Source organism: Sapajus apella, unplaced genomic scaffold (genome assembly GCF_009761245.1).
Source record: "Sapajus apella isolate SASKATOON/1434 unplaced genomic scaffold, GSC_monkey_1.0 scaffold23, whole genome shotgun sequence".
NCBI lineage: Eukaryota > Metazoa > Chordata > Mammalia > Primates > Cebidae > Sapajus > Sapajus apella.
The window spans coordinates 24648005-24661432 of record NW_022436963.1 but is presented as its reverse complement, the minus strand read 5'-3'; the positions used below and the strand labels follow the sequence as shown (position 1 = coordinate 24661432).

At 40.9% G+C, this 13428-nt stretch overlaps 1 protein-coding gene across 1 annotated transcript in view; it reads left to right on the top strand.

Annotated features, from left to right (window-relative positions):
• The window catches only part of PDZRN3 (PDZ domain containing ring finger 3), a 235955-nt gene that overhangs the window by 3525 nt on the left and 219002 nt on the right, over window positions 1-13428 (top strand). Inside the window, exon 2 of the mRNA XM_032290489.1 lies at window positions 12392-12478. Within this exon, the coding sequence (XP_032146380.1) occupies window positions 12392-12478 (87 nt within the window). The remainder of the gene's footprint in view (window positions 1-12391; window positions 12479-13428) is intronic.

Here is a 13428-nt window from a genome sequence, read left to right as displayed (position 1 = left end):
CTTGTTTATTTCATTGGGCCGGCTCTCTGCTCCTGCTGGGTACTGTTTATTCTCTTCTAAAAGGCAGAAAGATTTATATGGCCTGGAAACTCACATGTGCAACATTTTTATTTTCTTTTTAAAATAAGCCCTAATGTTTGCTTCTGTTATAAGCTGAAGGAGATTAGAAACACTCGGATTTCCAGTACCAGCTCTTCAGCAGCCTAGAACTTGCATAAATGATGTGGCATTCTTTAAATTTATCTGTTTCAGGGTTTTTTGACACCTGCTGAGCACTTAGGCTTTGTTAGTGCTGTACCAGCATAGACATTGTTTCTTCTGTTCTACAATGTGAGCTATATTAAGGATTCTCAAGCCTTAGCATGATTGGAGTCACTGGAGAGCTTCACAGAGATTCCTCAGTCTTACCCGTAGAGATTCTGATCCATTAAGACTGGCCAGGGGCCTGAGATTTTGCATTTCCAATGAGCTCCCAGATGATGCTGGTCTTTTAAGTAGCTACTAAGCTAGATGAAGAGCTTACGCTCAGGTAGATACAGACCAAACATGTATTGGTCTTCACACTGTTACGGATTTACTGACCATTGTCTAAACACCTTCCAAATCTTAAGACCAGGATAAAAATTTAAAGCCCAGACTGTTTAGTAGTTAAATGACAGATAATCGTAGCCTAGACAGGCATCTCTGACCTCACTGAGGCCACATCTGAGCTGTAACAGACTTGAGTTGCTATACTTGAGTGAAAGAGTTCTGCTCCCAGCTTCAGTTTCCCATTCTGACTTACCCCTCTGATTCTTAAAGCAAAAGCACTCCAGAGCAAATGCCTTTTTTGCTCTTTCTGGGAAAAGAAACATTCTAGACATAACTTTCCTTGGGTTTACTGAAAAGGTTGAGATACATACTCAATACCATTTGTTCTTTAGCCTCCCATCTCAATCTGTCATTGAATCCTGTGGATTTTACCTCCTAAATACATCTTGAATCTATTCACAGCTCTCCAGCTCATTTAAATGACCACCGTGGTCCAAACCAGGGTGTCTGAATCTCAGCACTACCGACATTTTGGACTGGGTAATTCTTGGGTGTGGGTGTGTTGGTAGTGGTGGTGGCAGTGGTTCGTGATGGGAGTGGGAAGCTGCCCTGTGCATTGTAGGATATTTGGCAATATCCCGGGCAACTACCTACCTACCTACTAGATGCTAGCAGCACTTCCAAAGTGGTATCAACAGTATTTCCAGATGTTGCCAAAAGTCCCTTGGGGAGCGAAATTGACCTTTGTCTCAAGCACTGTCTCTTGCCTGGACCATAACTCTTTCCTCTGCAAATCTTACTGCCCTTCTTCAATTCCTTCTGTACTTAGCATCAGGAATAATCTCTTAGGAATGTAAATCTTTTATCACTCTCCCTCAAGCTTCCTATGCCTTCCCATTTCTCTTGGGTGGCTGTAAGGTCCCACATGCGTAGATCATACTGGCTTCCGTCTGCCAAGATTCTTCTCCCCTTCATCCTCTTCTTCCAGCTTCTCATGTCTCTGAGAGTCCACTCGTGTGCCACTGAGCTCCTTTCTGTCTCTGGGCCTTTGCACCTGCTCCTCTGTCTACCTGGGACAGTCTTGCCCCGTACTCTGCACTAAGTAACCTGCAGATTTTCCACCTCTCCCCTCCTGTCCACAGCCTTTCTGTCTGCACGTAGGATTTGCACATCACTAGACAATCTCTCTTTCTGTTCTTCTCATCTCAGCTCAAGCATCGCTACCTCTAGGAAGCCAGGCCTCTCGGACCTCACAGACTGCATCTCGTGCCCTGAGACTCTCACTTTGGTAATTCTCCTGCGTAGCATTTATCATAGCTGTAACTAAGTGGAAGAGTCTGCCTTGTCCGGGGCCATGTCTGTGGCACTAATACATTGCCATGTGTGCTATATAAGCTCTTGATAAGTATTCATTTGGTGATGAGTTCAAGATTGAAAGGCCTGTCTTGGCAGTCATCAGAACTTTTCAGGTTGCTCACCAAAAGTGGGCTTGTGTTTAAGAAGAATGAGTTTCTCCGTGATGTCCCAGTTAACAAAATTGTTTCCAGGTTTAGGGAGATATTATTTTTGTTCCACTAGACCCACCCAGATCAAGTTTTATAAAGCCCCAAATCCCAGAAACTATTTTGTCCTTTTCAGAACTGGAAATAGGTGAATCTGATAGACAATTGTATCAAAAGGTGTTCCAGATGTCCAAATATTTTGAAATGTATCTATTAGAGTATTCACCATGAAGTAAATTTTGTTTCTGAAAAGCTTCTACATAGAGCCATTCCATAGTATATCTAACAAAACAGCCTACTTCCTCTAAAAAAAATTATACATTGTCACTTCTATTTCATTTCAGTGATTCATAAGGAAAATTAGGATTTGGTTTACAAATATGTTACCCAGCTACACTGGATTAAATGAGCATAACCAGACAATTTGAATTGGCAATTCTGTTGAGATTTATCTGTAAGTGGTTCTTTCTGTGTTCAGAAAGGGTGATTGCCTCGCTATAAAAATATTTGATGAGTAAGAATCTGTTTATAAGGCAATTATACACTGGACCATAGACCAAGGAGCTTACAAGGAAAGGAAATAATATTCATTGAATTCTACTGGGCGCCCTACACGTAAGGTGCTTTCTGTATGTGCATGCGTTAGCTTCTACATCTTCATTAGATAGAGCTCTTTTTATTAAATGAGAGTGGCAGATTATGAAAGATTAAGGCTAGGAGTTAGATTCTAAATGTAGAGCTGGGATTTGAACCCAGTGTTGCCTATCTCTGAGCTGACATGGTTACCAAAATAAGAAAAATTTTTTTTTCCTGAGACAGTGCTCTTCTTTGAAGTCTTACATAGGCTTCCAAAGTACCATTATTAAAGATGCCAAGTACTGTTTGGATTGGAGGTGTACATGCATTACTGTATTTCATCCTCAGAAAGACCCTGCAAGATAGGTGCTCTTACCCATGACTCTTTGCATTTTCAGATGAAAAAACAGAAGCTCAGAAAGTTAAGACTTAACGTAGCAAGTATCCTCTGCTGGCTCATGTTAGTTTGCCTGGTGGTTTCTGGTCCATGAAGTGTTTTTATCCCATACCATGTTCTCACTTAAACAGGTCCAGTGTAGAGCACATGGAGTATAAAACGAAACATCCTACCTATAAAAGAGATGTACACTGGGCGCAGTGGCTCATACCTGTAATCTCAGCGCTTTGGGAGGCCTAGACGGGCAGATCACTTGAGGTCAGGAGTTTGAGAGCAGCCTGGCCAACATGGTGAAACCCTGTCTCTATTAAAAATACAAAAATTAACCAGATACAGTGGTACACACCTGTAGTCCCAGCTACTGGGGAGGCTGAGGCGGAGAATCGCTTCAACTCTGGAGGCGGAGTTTGCTGTGAGCCAAGATCATGACACTGCATTCCAGCCTGGGCAACAGAGTGAGACCCCGTCAAAAAAAAAAAAAAAAAAAAAAAAAAGAAAGATTTAGACAGAATGAAGAGATGATATCCTGGATGGAATATGAGCACATGTCTTTAATTTTTATCCTGGTAATTTTAAGAGTGGTTAACAGTAGGAATGAAGTGAAGTTCTTCCAAATGTGTTCTGCAGTTTAGCTTCTCACATTCTCATACCCCTAGTGCCAGCCCTGTGGTAGGCACCATTGGATAGAAAGGTAAAATTGAGCAGCTTTAACCCAGGGGATCGATCAGACACCCACGTATGCCTTTGAGAACACAAGTCTTACTATTCTTTGCTCACCCAAGCTTTTTAACCATGGGCTAACCTCTGTCTCCCCTTGACTAATAGTATCCTAATAAGCCAATTCCAATAAGAAAGGGAAGTGGTGTAACATAATGATTACTCTTGTAAAGAAAATAACTACCAGATGGACCTGAGCGGCGATCTTTCTCACTCACTCCATCCACATATTTACAGGGAACTTAAAGGGCAGAGGCACTGTGTAATCTTTGTATATTTCAGGCCTTGCAGCCACTCCATCCCCAGGGAGGGCAGTGATGAGCTTTTTCCCTGGCATCAGCAGTGTGTGCAGAGATGAGTCCTGGGCAGCAGGTCACCCCTAATATTTTGCTAAAAGCTATTTTTAGGTGCCCCGTATCTTTGCTGTGTTTGGATAGGTAAGGGATGAAGTCCCATCAGATAGTGGGTCAAGGCTGAATGCAGGCCTTGGGTCCACAGGCTTATTCCAGGTTACCCTGAATAGAGCTAGTGTGTTGTGTGTGGTTAGTATCCAGGTACTGGGATCAGCGATCTTGGTGTTTGTGTGTTCCTTTTGCCCTGTTGTTGAGGTCCCCTGGGAGGCCCTTCTAACCTCTAAGCCTTAGTTGCCTCACCTTTAAAGTGGGTTCATAATAAGCCTACTGTTAGGATTGTTATTAAGATGAAATGAGATGATGTATATAAGGGTATGGTAAGTCTTATCAATCATTACTTGACCGTCTATTAAGTGCCAGAAACCTGTAGGATTTTAACACTTTTTCAAATAAGTCACTGAAGAAACTTTAGGAATTTGAAGTGGTGGTTATTTAGATGAAAAGAGATTGTTACTCAAAGATTCAGTTTCATTGTGAGCCTCCTGCTGTCCCTGAGTGACCCATTCTCTGGGTTTCTATCTTCCATCTGTTTTGCAGTGGTGGAAATGTGTGAAAGAGCGATATTCAGGTTCATTTGGGCTACGAAGTAAAGGAGGAGGGCTAACACTTATGAGTAACATAGGGTTACAGGGTTGTTTATGTTTTTCCCACCCAAATTAACAAAGCGAGGGAGAGGTTGGCCAGACAAAGCTTCTACCTTCCTGCAAGCAGGTACACTTAGGGTTTCATGGATGAGCAGCCTCTGCTTTCTATCGTAGTCTATTTGTGTTGCTGTAAGGAAATACCTGAGGCTGGGTAATTTGTAAAGAAAAGGGGTTTAGTAGGCTCATCATCCTGCAGGTTGCACAAGAAGCATGGTACCAGCATCTGCTCAGCTTCTGCCGAGGTGGCTGTTTCCGGTCATGGCAGAAGGCAGAGGGTAGCCTGCATGTGCAGAGATAACATGGAAGGAAAAGAGGCAAGGGAGAGGGGAGAGAGGTTCCAGGCTCTTTTTAACAACCAGCTCTTGTAAGAACTAAATAGAGCAGAGCTCACTCACTGCCCACCACCACCCCGGGACAGCAATAATCTCTTTGTGAGGTGTCCACCCCTATAACCCAAACACCTCCCATTAGACTCCACCTCCAGTGTTGGAATTAGATATCAACATGAGGTTTGGGGGGACAATCATGCAAACTATCGGACTGTTTTTTAATTTAGGAAAGAAAATGCTTCTGGCTGGTAATTGAATGTATACATTTGAAAAACCTCAAACCACTCTGTGTTAGTCCATTTAAGCTGCTGTAACAAAAATACCAGAAATTGGATAGCTTATAAACAAGAAATTTATTTCTCATAATTTTGAGGCTAGGAACTCCTAGATCAAGGTGCTAGCAGATTCAGTGTTGGGTGAGGACCCACTTTCTGGTTCATAGATGGCTGCCTTTCTGCTGCTGCGCTCACATGGTAGAACGGGTGAGGGGGTCTCTTTTGGGCCTCTTTTACAAGGGCACTAATCTCTAGTCACATCCCAAAGGCCCCACTTGCCAATACCATCACTTTGGGGACTAGGATTTCAACATTTGAATTTTCAGGGCACATAAACATTCAGATCATAGCATACCCCTTAATCTATGTGGTAACAACCTTAACGGTTTGTTGGTGTCGTTTTTGGCAAAGCGTTGCTTGTGGTTATTCACCAGAAAAGCAGATGAGTCAGTGACAAAAATGAGAGATAAAACTTGAAATCAAGCTCATGGAAATAAAAATTTAGACATTTATGGGTTTTTTCAGGTTATGTAAATATAGTAGCAGACTTTTTTAAACTAGGAAAGTACTGAAACGTCTTCTCTTATTTTTCAAAAATACCTTGTTTGGCTTAGGACTGTGTATATACTGTGACTCTGGAAAAAGCGCTTTTTTTTTGTCCTACCTGTTTTCCCCATGCCCTTTGTCTCTCTTTATTCTCTCTACACCTTTTTTTGATGACAGAAACATCCTATTAATACTTCTGTTGAGTGTCTCATCCAATTTCAGCTTAATTTCAAGCACCGTCCTTATGACTATCTTCAGTCTTAGGCTTTTAAACAGTTTCCTCTTATGTTCTTCTCCAAGAGTCACTTCCTTAGAGCTGGGTTGAATTACAAGGCAGGGCTGGTCCAAACTTCCTCACCATTAAGAATCAAAAAGTTTGAACTGCAAAGAGAACAAAAGCATCTGAGTGTAGGGAGTGAAGACATCGTCAGTTCCTCAGTACAGAATTTCTGGCAGCAACTTCTGCCTCTTGGTCTCCTCAGCTTCCATCTCTGCACGTTTTTGCCTGGAAACAGCCAAATATACAGTGCTTTCATGTCACTAGTCAACAAACAGAGCTGTTTCCCAGCTGTGTGAAGACTAGTGAGTCTCTGTGAGCTTTGCATAATCTGAGGCTGCGAGGTGTTACGTCACACAGACTAGCAGTCAGTCAGTTACATTTCTCAAAACCCACTGGGCAGTTTTCCAGTCTATCCAGTTCTCTGCTCTAAGTCCCACAACAGAAATCATCAGGGGACCGCTGTCCTTAGGCAGAAAGGAATTTTTTAAGAGTCCACATTGACAGTGGCATGGATGGACCCTGCGAACCACCACACTGATTAGATGTCTTGTATCCAAGCTTTTGAGGCTAGGTGGTGTGCAGGAGAACGGTGACAGAGTAATACTAAAGAGAAAAGGGACTTTTGCCAATAGAAGGTTCACATTCTCAGATGCTTTAAAAAATGCAGCACCATAAGATGTCTTTTTGACTTTCAAAGTACATTCATTTTTTTATTTTTCACTGTGAGTTTTCTTTTCCCCACCAATTCTTATCCAATTAGACCTTGAGTTGAAAGCTGAGATTATTTGGGGTAATTTTAACATTGATCTAATAGTTACATGTTCAAATATGATAGCAAGGCTTCTTTTAAACAAAATCAACTATATCTTCTTGAAAAGTAAGCTTCCATTTCTGCTTGTGACTTGGCTTGGGTGCTTTGGATGAGTCATGTCAGTGTTAAGGTCTGGATACCAACATCCTCTTCTGCAAGGTTAATATGTCTCTATCTTTTCTCGATCCTAAAGACCGAAGCTTCTGCCCAGGAAATCCTACGTTGCCTTAGAATCCCAGATAACCTCTTGAATTGGGTTTGGGTGGGGGCTAGGTTGATGAGGATCTGTTGGAGCTTCCTGCCCAGCCCAAGAAAACAGAGATGTCACTGGACCCCAGAATATGACTGGAACCGCCCTTCTGTACCCTGCATCCAGGTTCTTGTTGAGAGCTCCTCACTCTCCTGGGTTGGGTTACCGAAGGAAAGAGACGCTTGTCCTGCCCTCTGGGAAGTTATTGAATAGAAGGCAGCTCCGTGAAAGCTGCAGAAGAGGTGCCACTCCATTTCCATTTGTTGTTGTTTTTCCTCTATTCTTCAACTTCTTTTTGTACCAGCCCATCAAGACCCACTGATATGGTAGAACTTGGAGCAGCCTATAGTGTGTAGCAGTCCCCAAGTACGCTGTGCTCCCAAACTCCCCAGCTGTGCTCTGCCTCCACTGTTTCTAAGTCCACCGTTTATCATCCTTAGTGTTTCTCATGTCCTCTTATGAGCCAAAATCTGTTTCCCATCCTCTTTGTTCCTGTGGCCATCCCCTTCCAGGTGTGGCCATATTATGAATCTGATTTCCCCTTCTGGCCCACAGCCCGCTTGGTCAGTATCATCTCCCAGTCTTATCTGTGCTCCACTGAAAGTCCAAGCTGAGCTGCTCCCATTGACTTCCTTCCCACGTCTTCTCTCACCACCTTCAGAATAAAAATTGTCTACCTGATGGTCACTCCACTGGTCCCCTAAAATGTGCCACTCTTTTTCCTATCATGGAAAAAGATATATATAGTTAGGAATATGTAATGATATTTATTTACTTAACTTTCAGGCTCCAGGTCTCTCAAACTTGCTTTAGACTAAGTTAAAGCAAGATTAGGCATTCTCCATTGCCTAGATTTTGGAGAAGAGTAATGTATGTGGGAAAAGAGCATCGTTGCCTCAGTGTTGAGCTGTGTGAATGTCCAGCTCAGCATTGTGCTTTGTGTTTTGAGTGCTAATTATCAGCCAGGTGCTGTACTGAGGCACTCTTTGGGTATCTGTCTGTCTCAGTCATGTATCCTAGTAACCTGGTGACATGAGAACTGGTGACATGAGAAGGAACTATTATTTCCTTTCTGTGGATGAGGAACCATTTCAGGTTCTGACTCTGATGTTGAACCAATCTGAGATGCCAAAGGCATTTTAAGTCCAGTCCTGGATCTCTCTCAAGGGACAATTAAGACAATGTCTCAACAGCATTTCTCAGCTGTACAGCATCTTGCAAGAATGTTTTTGAACAACCAAGTTCACCTTCTGTGCTTCCTTTTCAGGTGCAGTGGACATAATGGTCTGAGAACTTAACCATGATGCTACTCCTGTCAAGGCATAGCAGTCTTATGATACTTTTCGGGGTATAATAGACAATCTTTGCAGTTATTATTGCATAGTCCAAAGAAGCCTTACTTAAAACTCTAAATACCAGAGGGATTAGTTGTCTGATCCTTCATGCCAGACTCAGTCTTTAAAGGCAGAAGGATTTAGAATAGGGTGCAAACATTTACCAGCAGTACAAAGGGCGTGGGCACTGGAGTCACATGTGGACCTGCATTCCAATCCTGACACTCCCACTTTGCCACTTTGTGATCATGAGCAAATGTGTGATTTTTCCCTGAGCCTCAGTTTTTCCAGGTTTAGAGCATTGATACAGTGCCTGCTTCGGAAGGCAAATATGTTGGATTATTAGTTTATATGAAGTTGGGTTCTTTTCTCTGTTTAACATACTATGTTTTGAGACCATTGCAAATCATGGGTTATTATAAACTACCCAAACAGACCAGCATTGGTTAAATTTTCCTGTAAATGAAAGATGCTGCTGCTTCTCACAGTTACCATGTCTATGAACAGTCGGCAAAGCAGCTTCAGTGAGAGCCTTTGCCCTTATTCCATTTACACCTCTCTTCAATTGGTGGGTTGTAATTGAATGAGAATTATTTAAGTACCCTCTGTCCTGAAGCATTTTGACCCTAGGAACAGGTTAAATGGTTAAGCACAGACTAATGTTAACATGTTAAATATTTTGTATGAAGACTGTTTACAATCTCAATTAATACTTCTGAAAAATTGGAAGTTAAACTAAAGTAGTTAAGGTTGTTTGTGGGGAGAGGAGTGGAAAGGAAAAATCAAAATCAAGTTTGGGGTGTCAGAATAGCAAATGACCTTTGGTAATTAGTTGGAGAAATGAAAGGAATTCAGCCCAGACTGAACTTTTCTTTTATCCCTCCCTGCATCCTGTGTTGAATCTTCCACATGTTGTATTGCTACTGTAAAACAACCCTAAAATAGGCAAAGCAACCTAAAGCCAATGTCTGACCCTAATAGACAGCAGACTAGAGCAAGATGCTTATAGAAAATAAGAACAACCTTATTTCTCCCCAGCATTGCATCTGGCAAGGAAGCAAAGAAGGTCAACTTGGTTGTTCAAAAACATTCTTTGCAAGATGTTGTTTGGCTGGGAAATGCTGTATTTCAGACATTGTTTTAATTGTCCCTTGGGAGATATCTCTGAGGTCAGGGCTGGACTTAGAAGTCTTCAGGCATCTCAGAGTGGTTCCTTTGGAGATAACCAGTTCAGTAAATAGTTTGGAATTTTGTTCTGATATAGGTCTCCTGGGTAAACTCTCCTTTGATAAGTTCCTTTTTGGAACTTCAACAATAAAACCATCTTGAACAGGACCTAAGATGTTGCTAGCCTATGTGGAATTATTTTCTGTATTCTACACAGAAAGAGAGCAGTATAGAAGTGTAATTAAGGTGTAGGATTGGGAAGTATGGGTCTGAATCCCAGTTCAACATTTTACTGGCTCCTTAGCATGAGACAACTTTCTTAATCACTCTCCCTCAGTCTTCCCACCTGTATCATAAAGTTGGTAATGTACAGTTTTTAAGATTGGTTGAATGAGAAAATGCAATAAAGCACTGAACTGCTTAATATAGTTTCTGGCACGTAGTTAGCAGACAGTAAATGTTAGCTGTTGTTGTCAATGCAATGTAATAAGATTTTCCTTTTTTTTTTTTTTTTGAATAAATGGTTATCACACAGTAGATTGCAAACCAATCTTTTAAATCATATGATTGTGCATTCGTCTTTGTGCATCACTTGAGATTGTCAAACTAAAGCCATCTGCCTTGGATTACTGTGTAACTGTGCAGTTTCTATCATTGATTAATTATGAAAGCCAGGCATGTAAGATATGTAAGATAACTTGCCAAATTCCCATGTATTTCTAACTTTTCATCCCTTCAAGATATCAAAACAAGAAATGGATTTAGTGAGATTTTCATTGTCCTAAGCAGAAAGATATAAACTGTTAGAATTTGAAAATCATCATGTTTATATTTTTAAACTATTAGGTTGATTCTGGATTTTCTTTTATAGCAGTTAAAGTTATTGCCTGTCAACTTGCAAATTGGCTATAAAGAGGGATAGATGCTTTAGATGGTGGTGCTGTTTATCAGAACATTTTAAAAACAATAAGCTGTCATTAAAGGGGCTCTGCTGTTTTTCATTGGATACAGTCACTTGATAAAGACTAGCTTCTTTTTTATAGATAATTCTGTATTTTATATATTAAGTGACTCTTAAGAAATGAATGTTGTGTTCTCATAGGACACCTAGTTCTTTCATCAGAAACATCTTTTTCTTATAATTGTAATTTTTGTTTTTACAGTATATTTCTAATATTTAGGCTCACAAGAAAGTTCTGAAAATACCTTTAATTTGGTTGTATAATAACTAGTTGTGAGAAGGGAGTATGGATACTAAGACTTTAAGCATGGAGATAATTCTACATGGTGAAGCCCGTTGATCTTTAATATTTTTTTTTAGCTCTGCTGGGCACAGTTCTGGCAAAATGTGAAACCAGAGTTGCACGTTGACAGCTATAGCAATAAGTGAAGCAGTGCTGCAGAAAACTCACAGGCCATTGCAGGTAGAAACAGTACTTTCCTTTGCCAGTGTGGTTGAGTCAGAGAGTTGCATTCATGCCTTTGAAATATGGCCAGTTATTTCCCCATAAAAGGTAGAAGACAGAAATGTGAACAGAAAGCAATAAATGTCAGAGTAAAATCTCTTGTCATAAACTGTCAGTGTTATTTTTTAAAACAGCTTATTAAGAATTATTTTATATTTTTAAAAAATACCACATTTGAGTACCGCCATGTTTAAATAGAAAACGTTAAGTGAAGCAAATGCAGGTTTATAGTCGGTACACATGCTGTGATGTTTTGCATATCACTCATATAATTGGAAACATGTCAAAGGTGTATCAGCGAGTTGAATGTTTATGTCAAAGAATATTGCGTGACAGTTTTCACATAAGGTTAAATCTATTTTTATACATCTGCTGTTACTTGAGAGTGTTAGTTGAGAACACTCTCCCTGGCATCTCCGTTGCCTTTGACTGTCAAACATTATGCTCTGTGACCTCCCTGGGTCACTTTTACTTGTTTGATTTAAAGGGGTTCACATTGACCAGCCTTAAACAGAGTGCTTTCTGTTAAACAGCTCTGCGTCTCATGTGGATTGGACAGTAATTACTTTGTGAAAATGCCCCCTCCTCCTTTTCAGTAAAATTCAGGATTTTTTTTTGTTTTTTGTCTGTGTTTGCGTCTCACTTTTCATGCACTATTTTTCCCCAAGTCTCCCAAACAGAGATGACTATTGATGGGCCATGCATGCACTCACACTTCCGAAAGGATTGCTATTTGAACCTTTCATGACATGACATGAATGCTGCTGTTGAGAATGGTTGCTGCTGTTGAGAAACAAACAGAAAGTAGCGGTCTAGACAGCCTGCATACGATGGGTCATTCAAAAGAAAGATGCATTTGTAGACCAAGGTGTCATTCATAGAAAATGTTAATTGGGCATGTCTAGATAACTCCAGACATTCTTATGTGGTCATTCCAGGGTTAGACGGTATCTAGAAATGTTTACAAGCTCTTAAAACACAAGACAGAATTTCAGACTGGGTTCCAGAAGTTTCCATGGTTAAACTTCCCAAGAGATAAAAAGATTTGTAATGATTAGCTGAGTAGTCCTTGAGTACACTTAGATAGAAGGAAAATTCCTACTGTCTATTCCCTGTTTGTAAATAAAAATTTGATCTCATTTGTTACCTGCAGGGTGAAGAAACTAAAAGCCTGACTCTTGTCCTGCATCGGGACTCCGGCTCCCTGGGATTCAATATTATTGGTGGCCGGCCGAGTGTGGTATGTTAATTACTAAAATGTGTTTTGCCTTTTCCTGTTGTAGCTGGAAAGAGAGGTAAAGGTTTGAAGGGGCAGTGAGGAGCAGGAAACCTTGGTCACTTCTTTCTGCTGTCTGTAATTAGAGAGTTCATTGACTATCTAACATCTTCACACTTAGGGATTTTTATTTCCTAGTCTCCTAAAACAGCACTGGCCTAGTAATATAACAGCGAATTCAAACTGTTTGGTTTTGGGATTGCATTTCTTTTTTTAAAATTTTGTTTTTTATCAGGGGGTACATTTCTGATTGCATAGCATTTGGGCTGAATGAAGTTGTGTGAGATGTGTGCCGTTGGAATTGGGTAAGCAGCCACCCTCCTAAACTGAGTTGGATTGTGGGCTCCAGACTGGAAGCCTGATCTTCAGTTCTGCTCAGTCAGCTGTTGATTAGTCAGAGACAATTCCCTAATTTGTGGGTGACTGCATCCCTTTGCTTTCTCCTCCCACTGCAGCTCTTTGACCACCACATTCATCAGCAGCCCCTCCTATAGAAAGCAGAGGCCGAATTCAAATCTGCCAGTTTAATCATGGGGAAAATGTTCAAAGAACGGGCTCTGGGGAGTGAGTAGCAATGGATGTGTTTCAGAATCTCATCTTTCAAGGTGGATTATCTGAGTTTGTGCCATCCCTTACCCTTTTCTCTTCCTGACTATTTCCTTGTTTATTAGCTTAAAAGAAAAATAGTTAAAGGAAAAGAAAACAAAAATCTTTCAGTCAACAATTAAGTATTGATCATAGGCTGTTAGCCAGGGGCCAGGAGATACAATGGAGGAAAAACTGAGGCTCAAAAAGCCTGAGGCTCTGTGGTCATTGAGTCCTGGTGGGGATGTCAGACAAGATGCAAGTGAATACAATAATTATTGATTGAATTGGAAGAAGTATGATGAAGGAAAAAAATGGGAGGGTGGCAC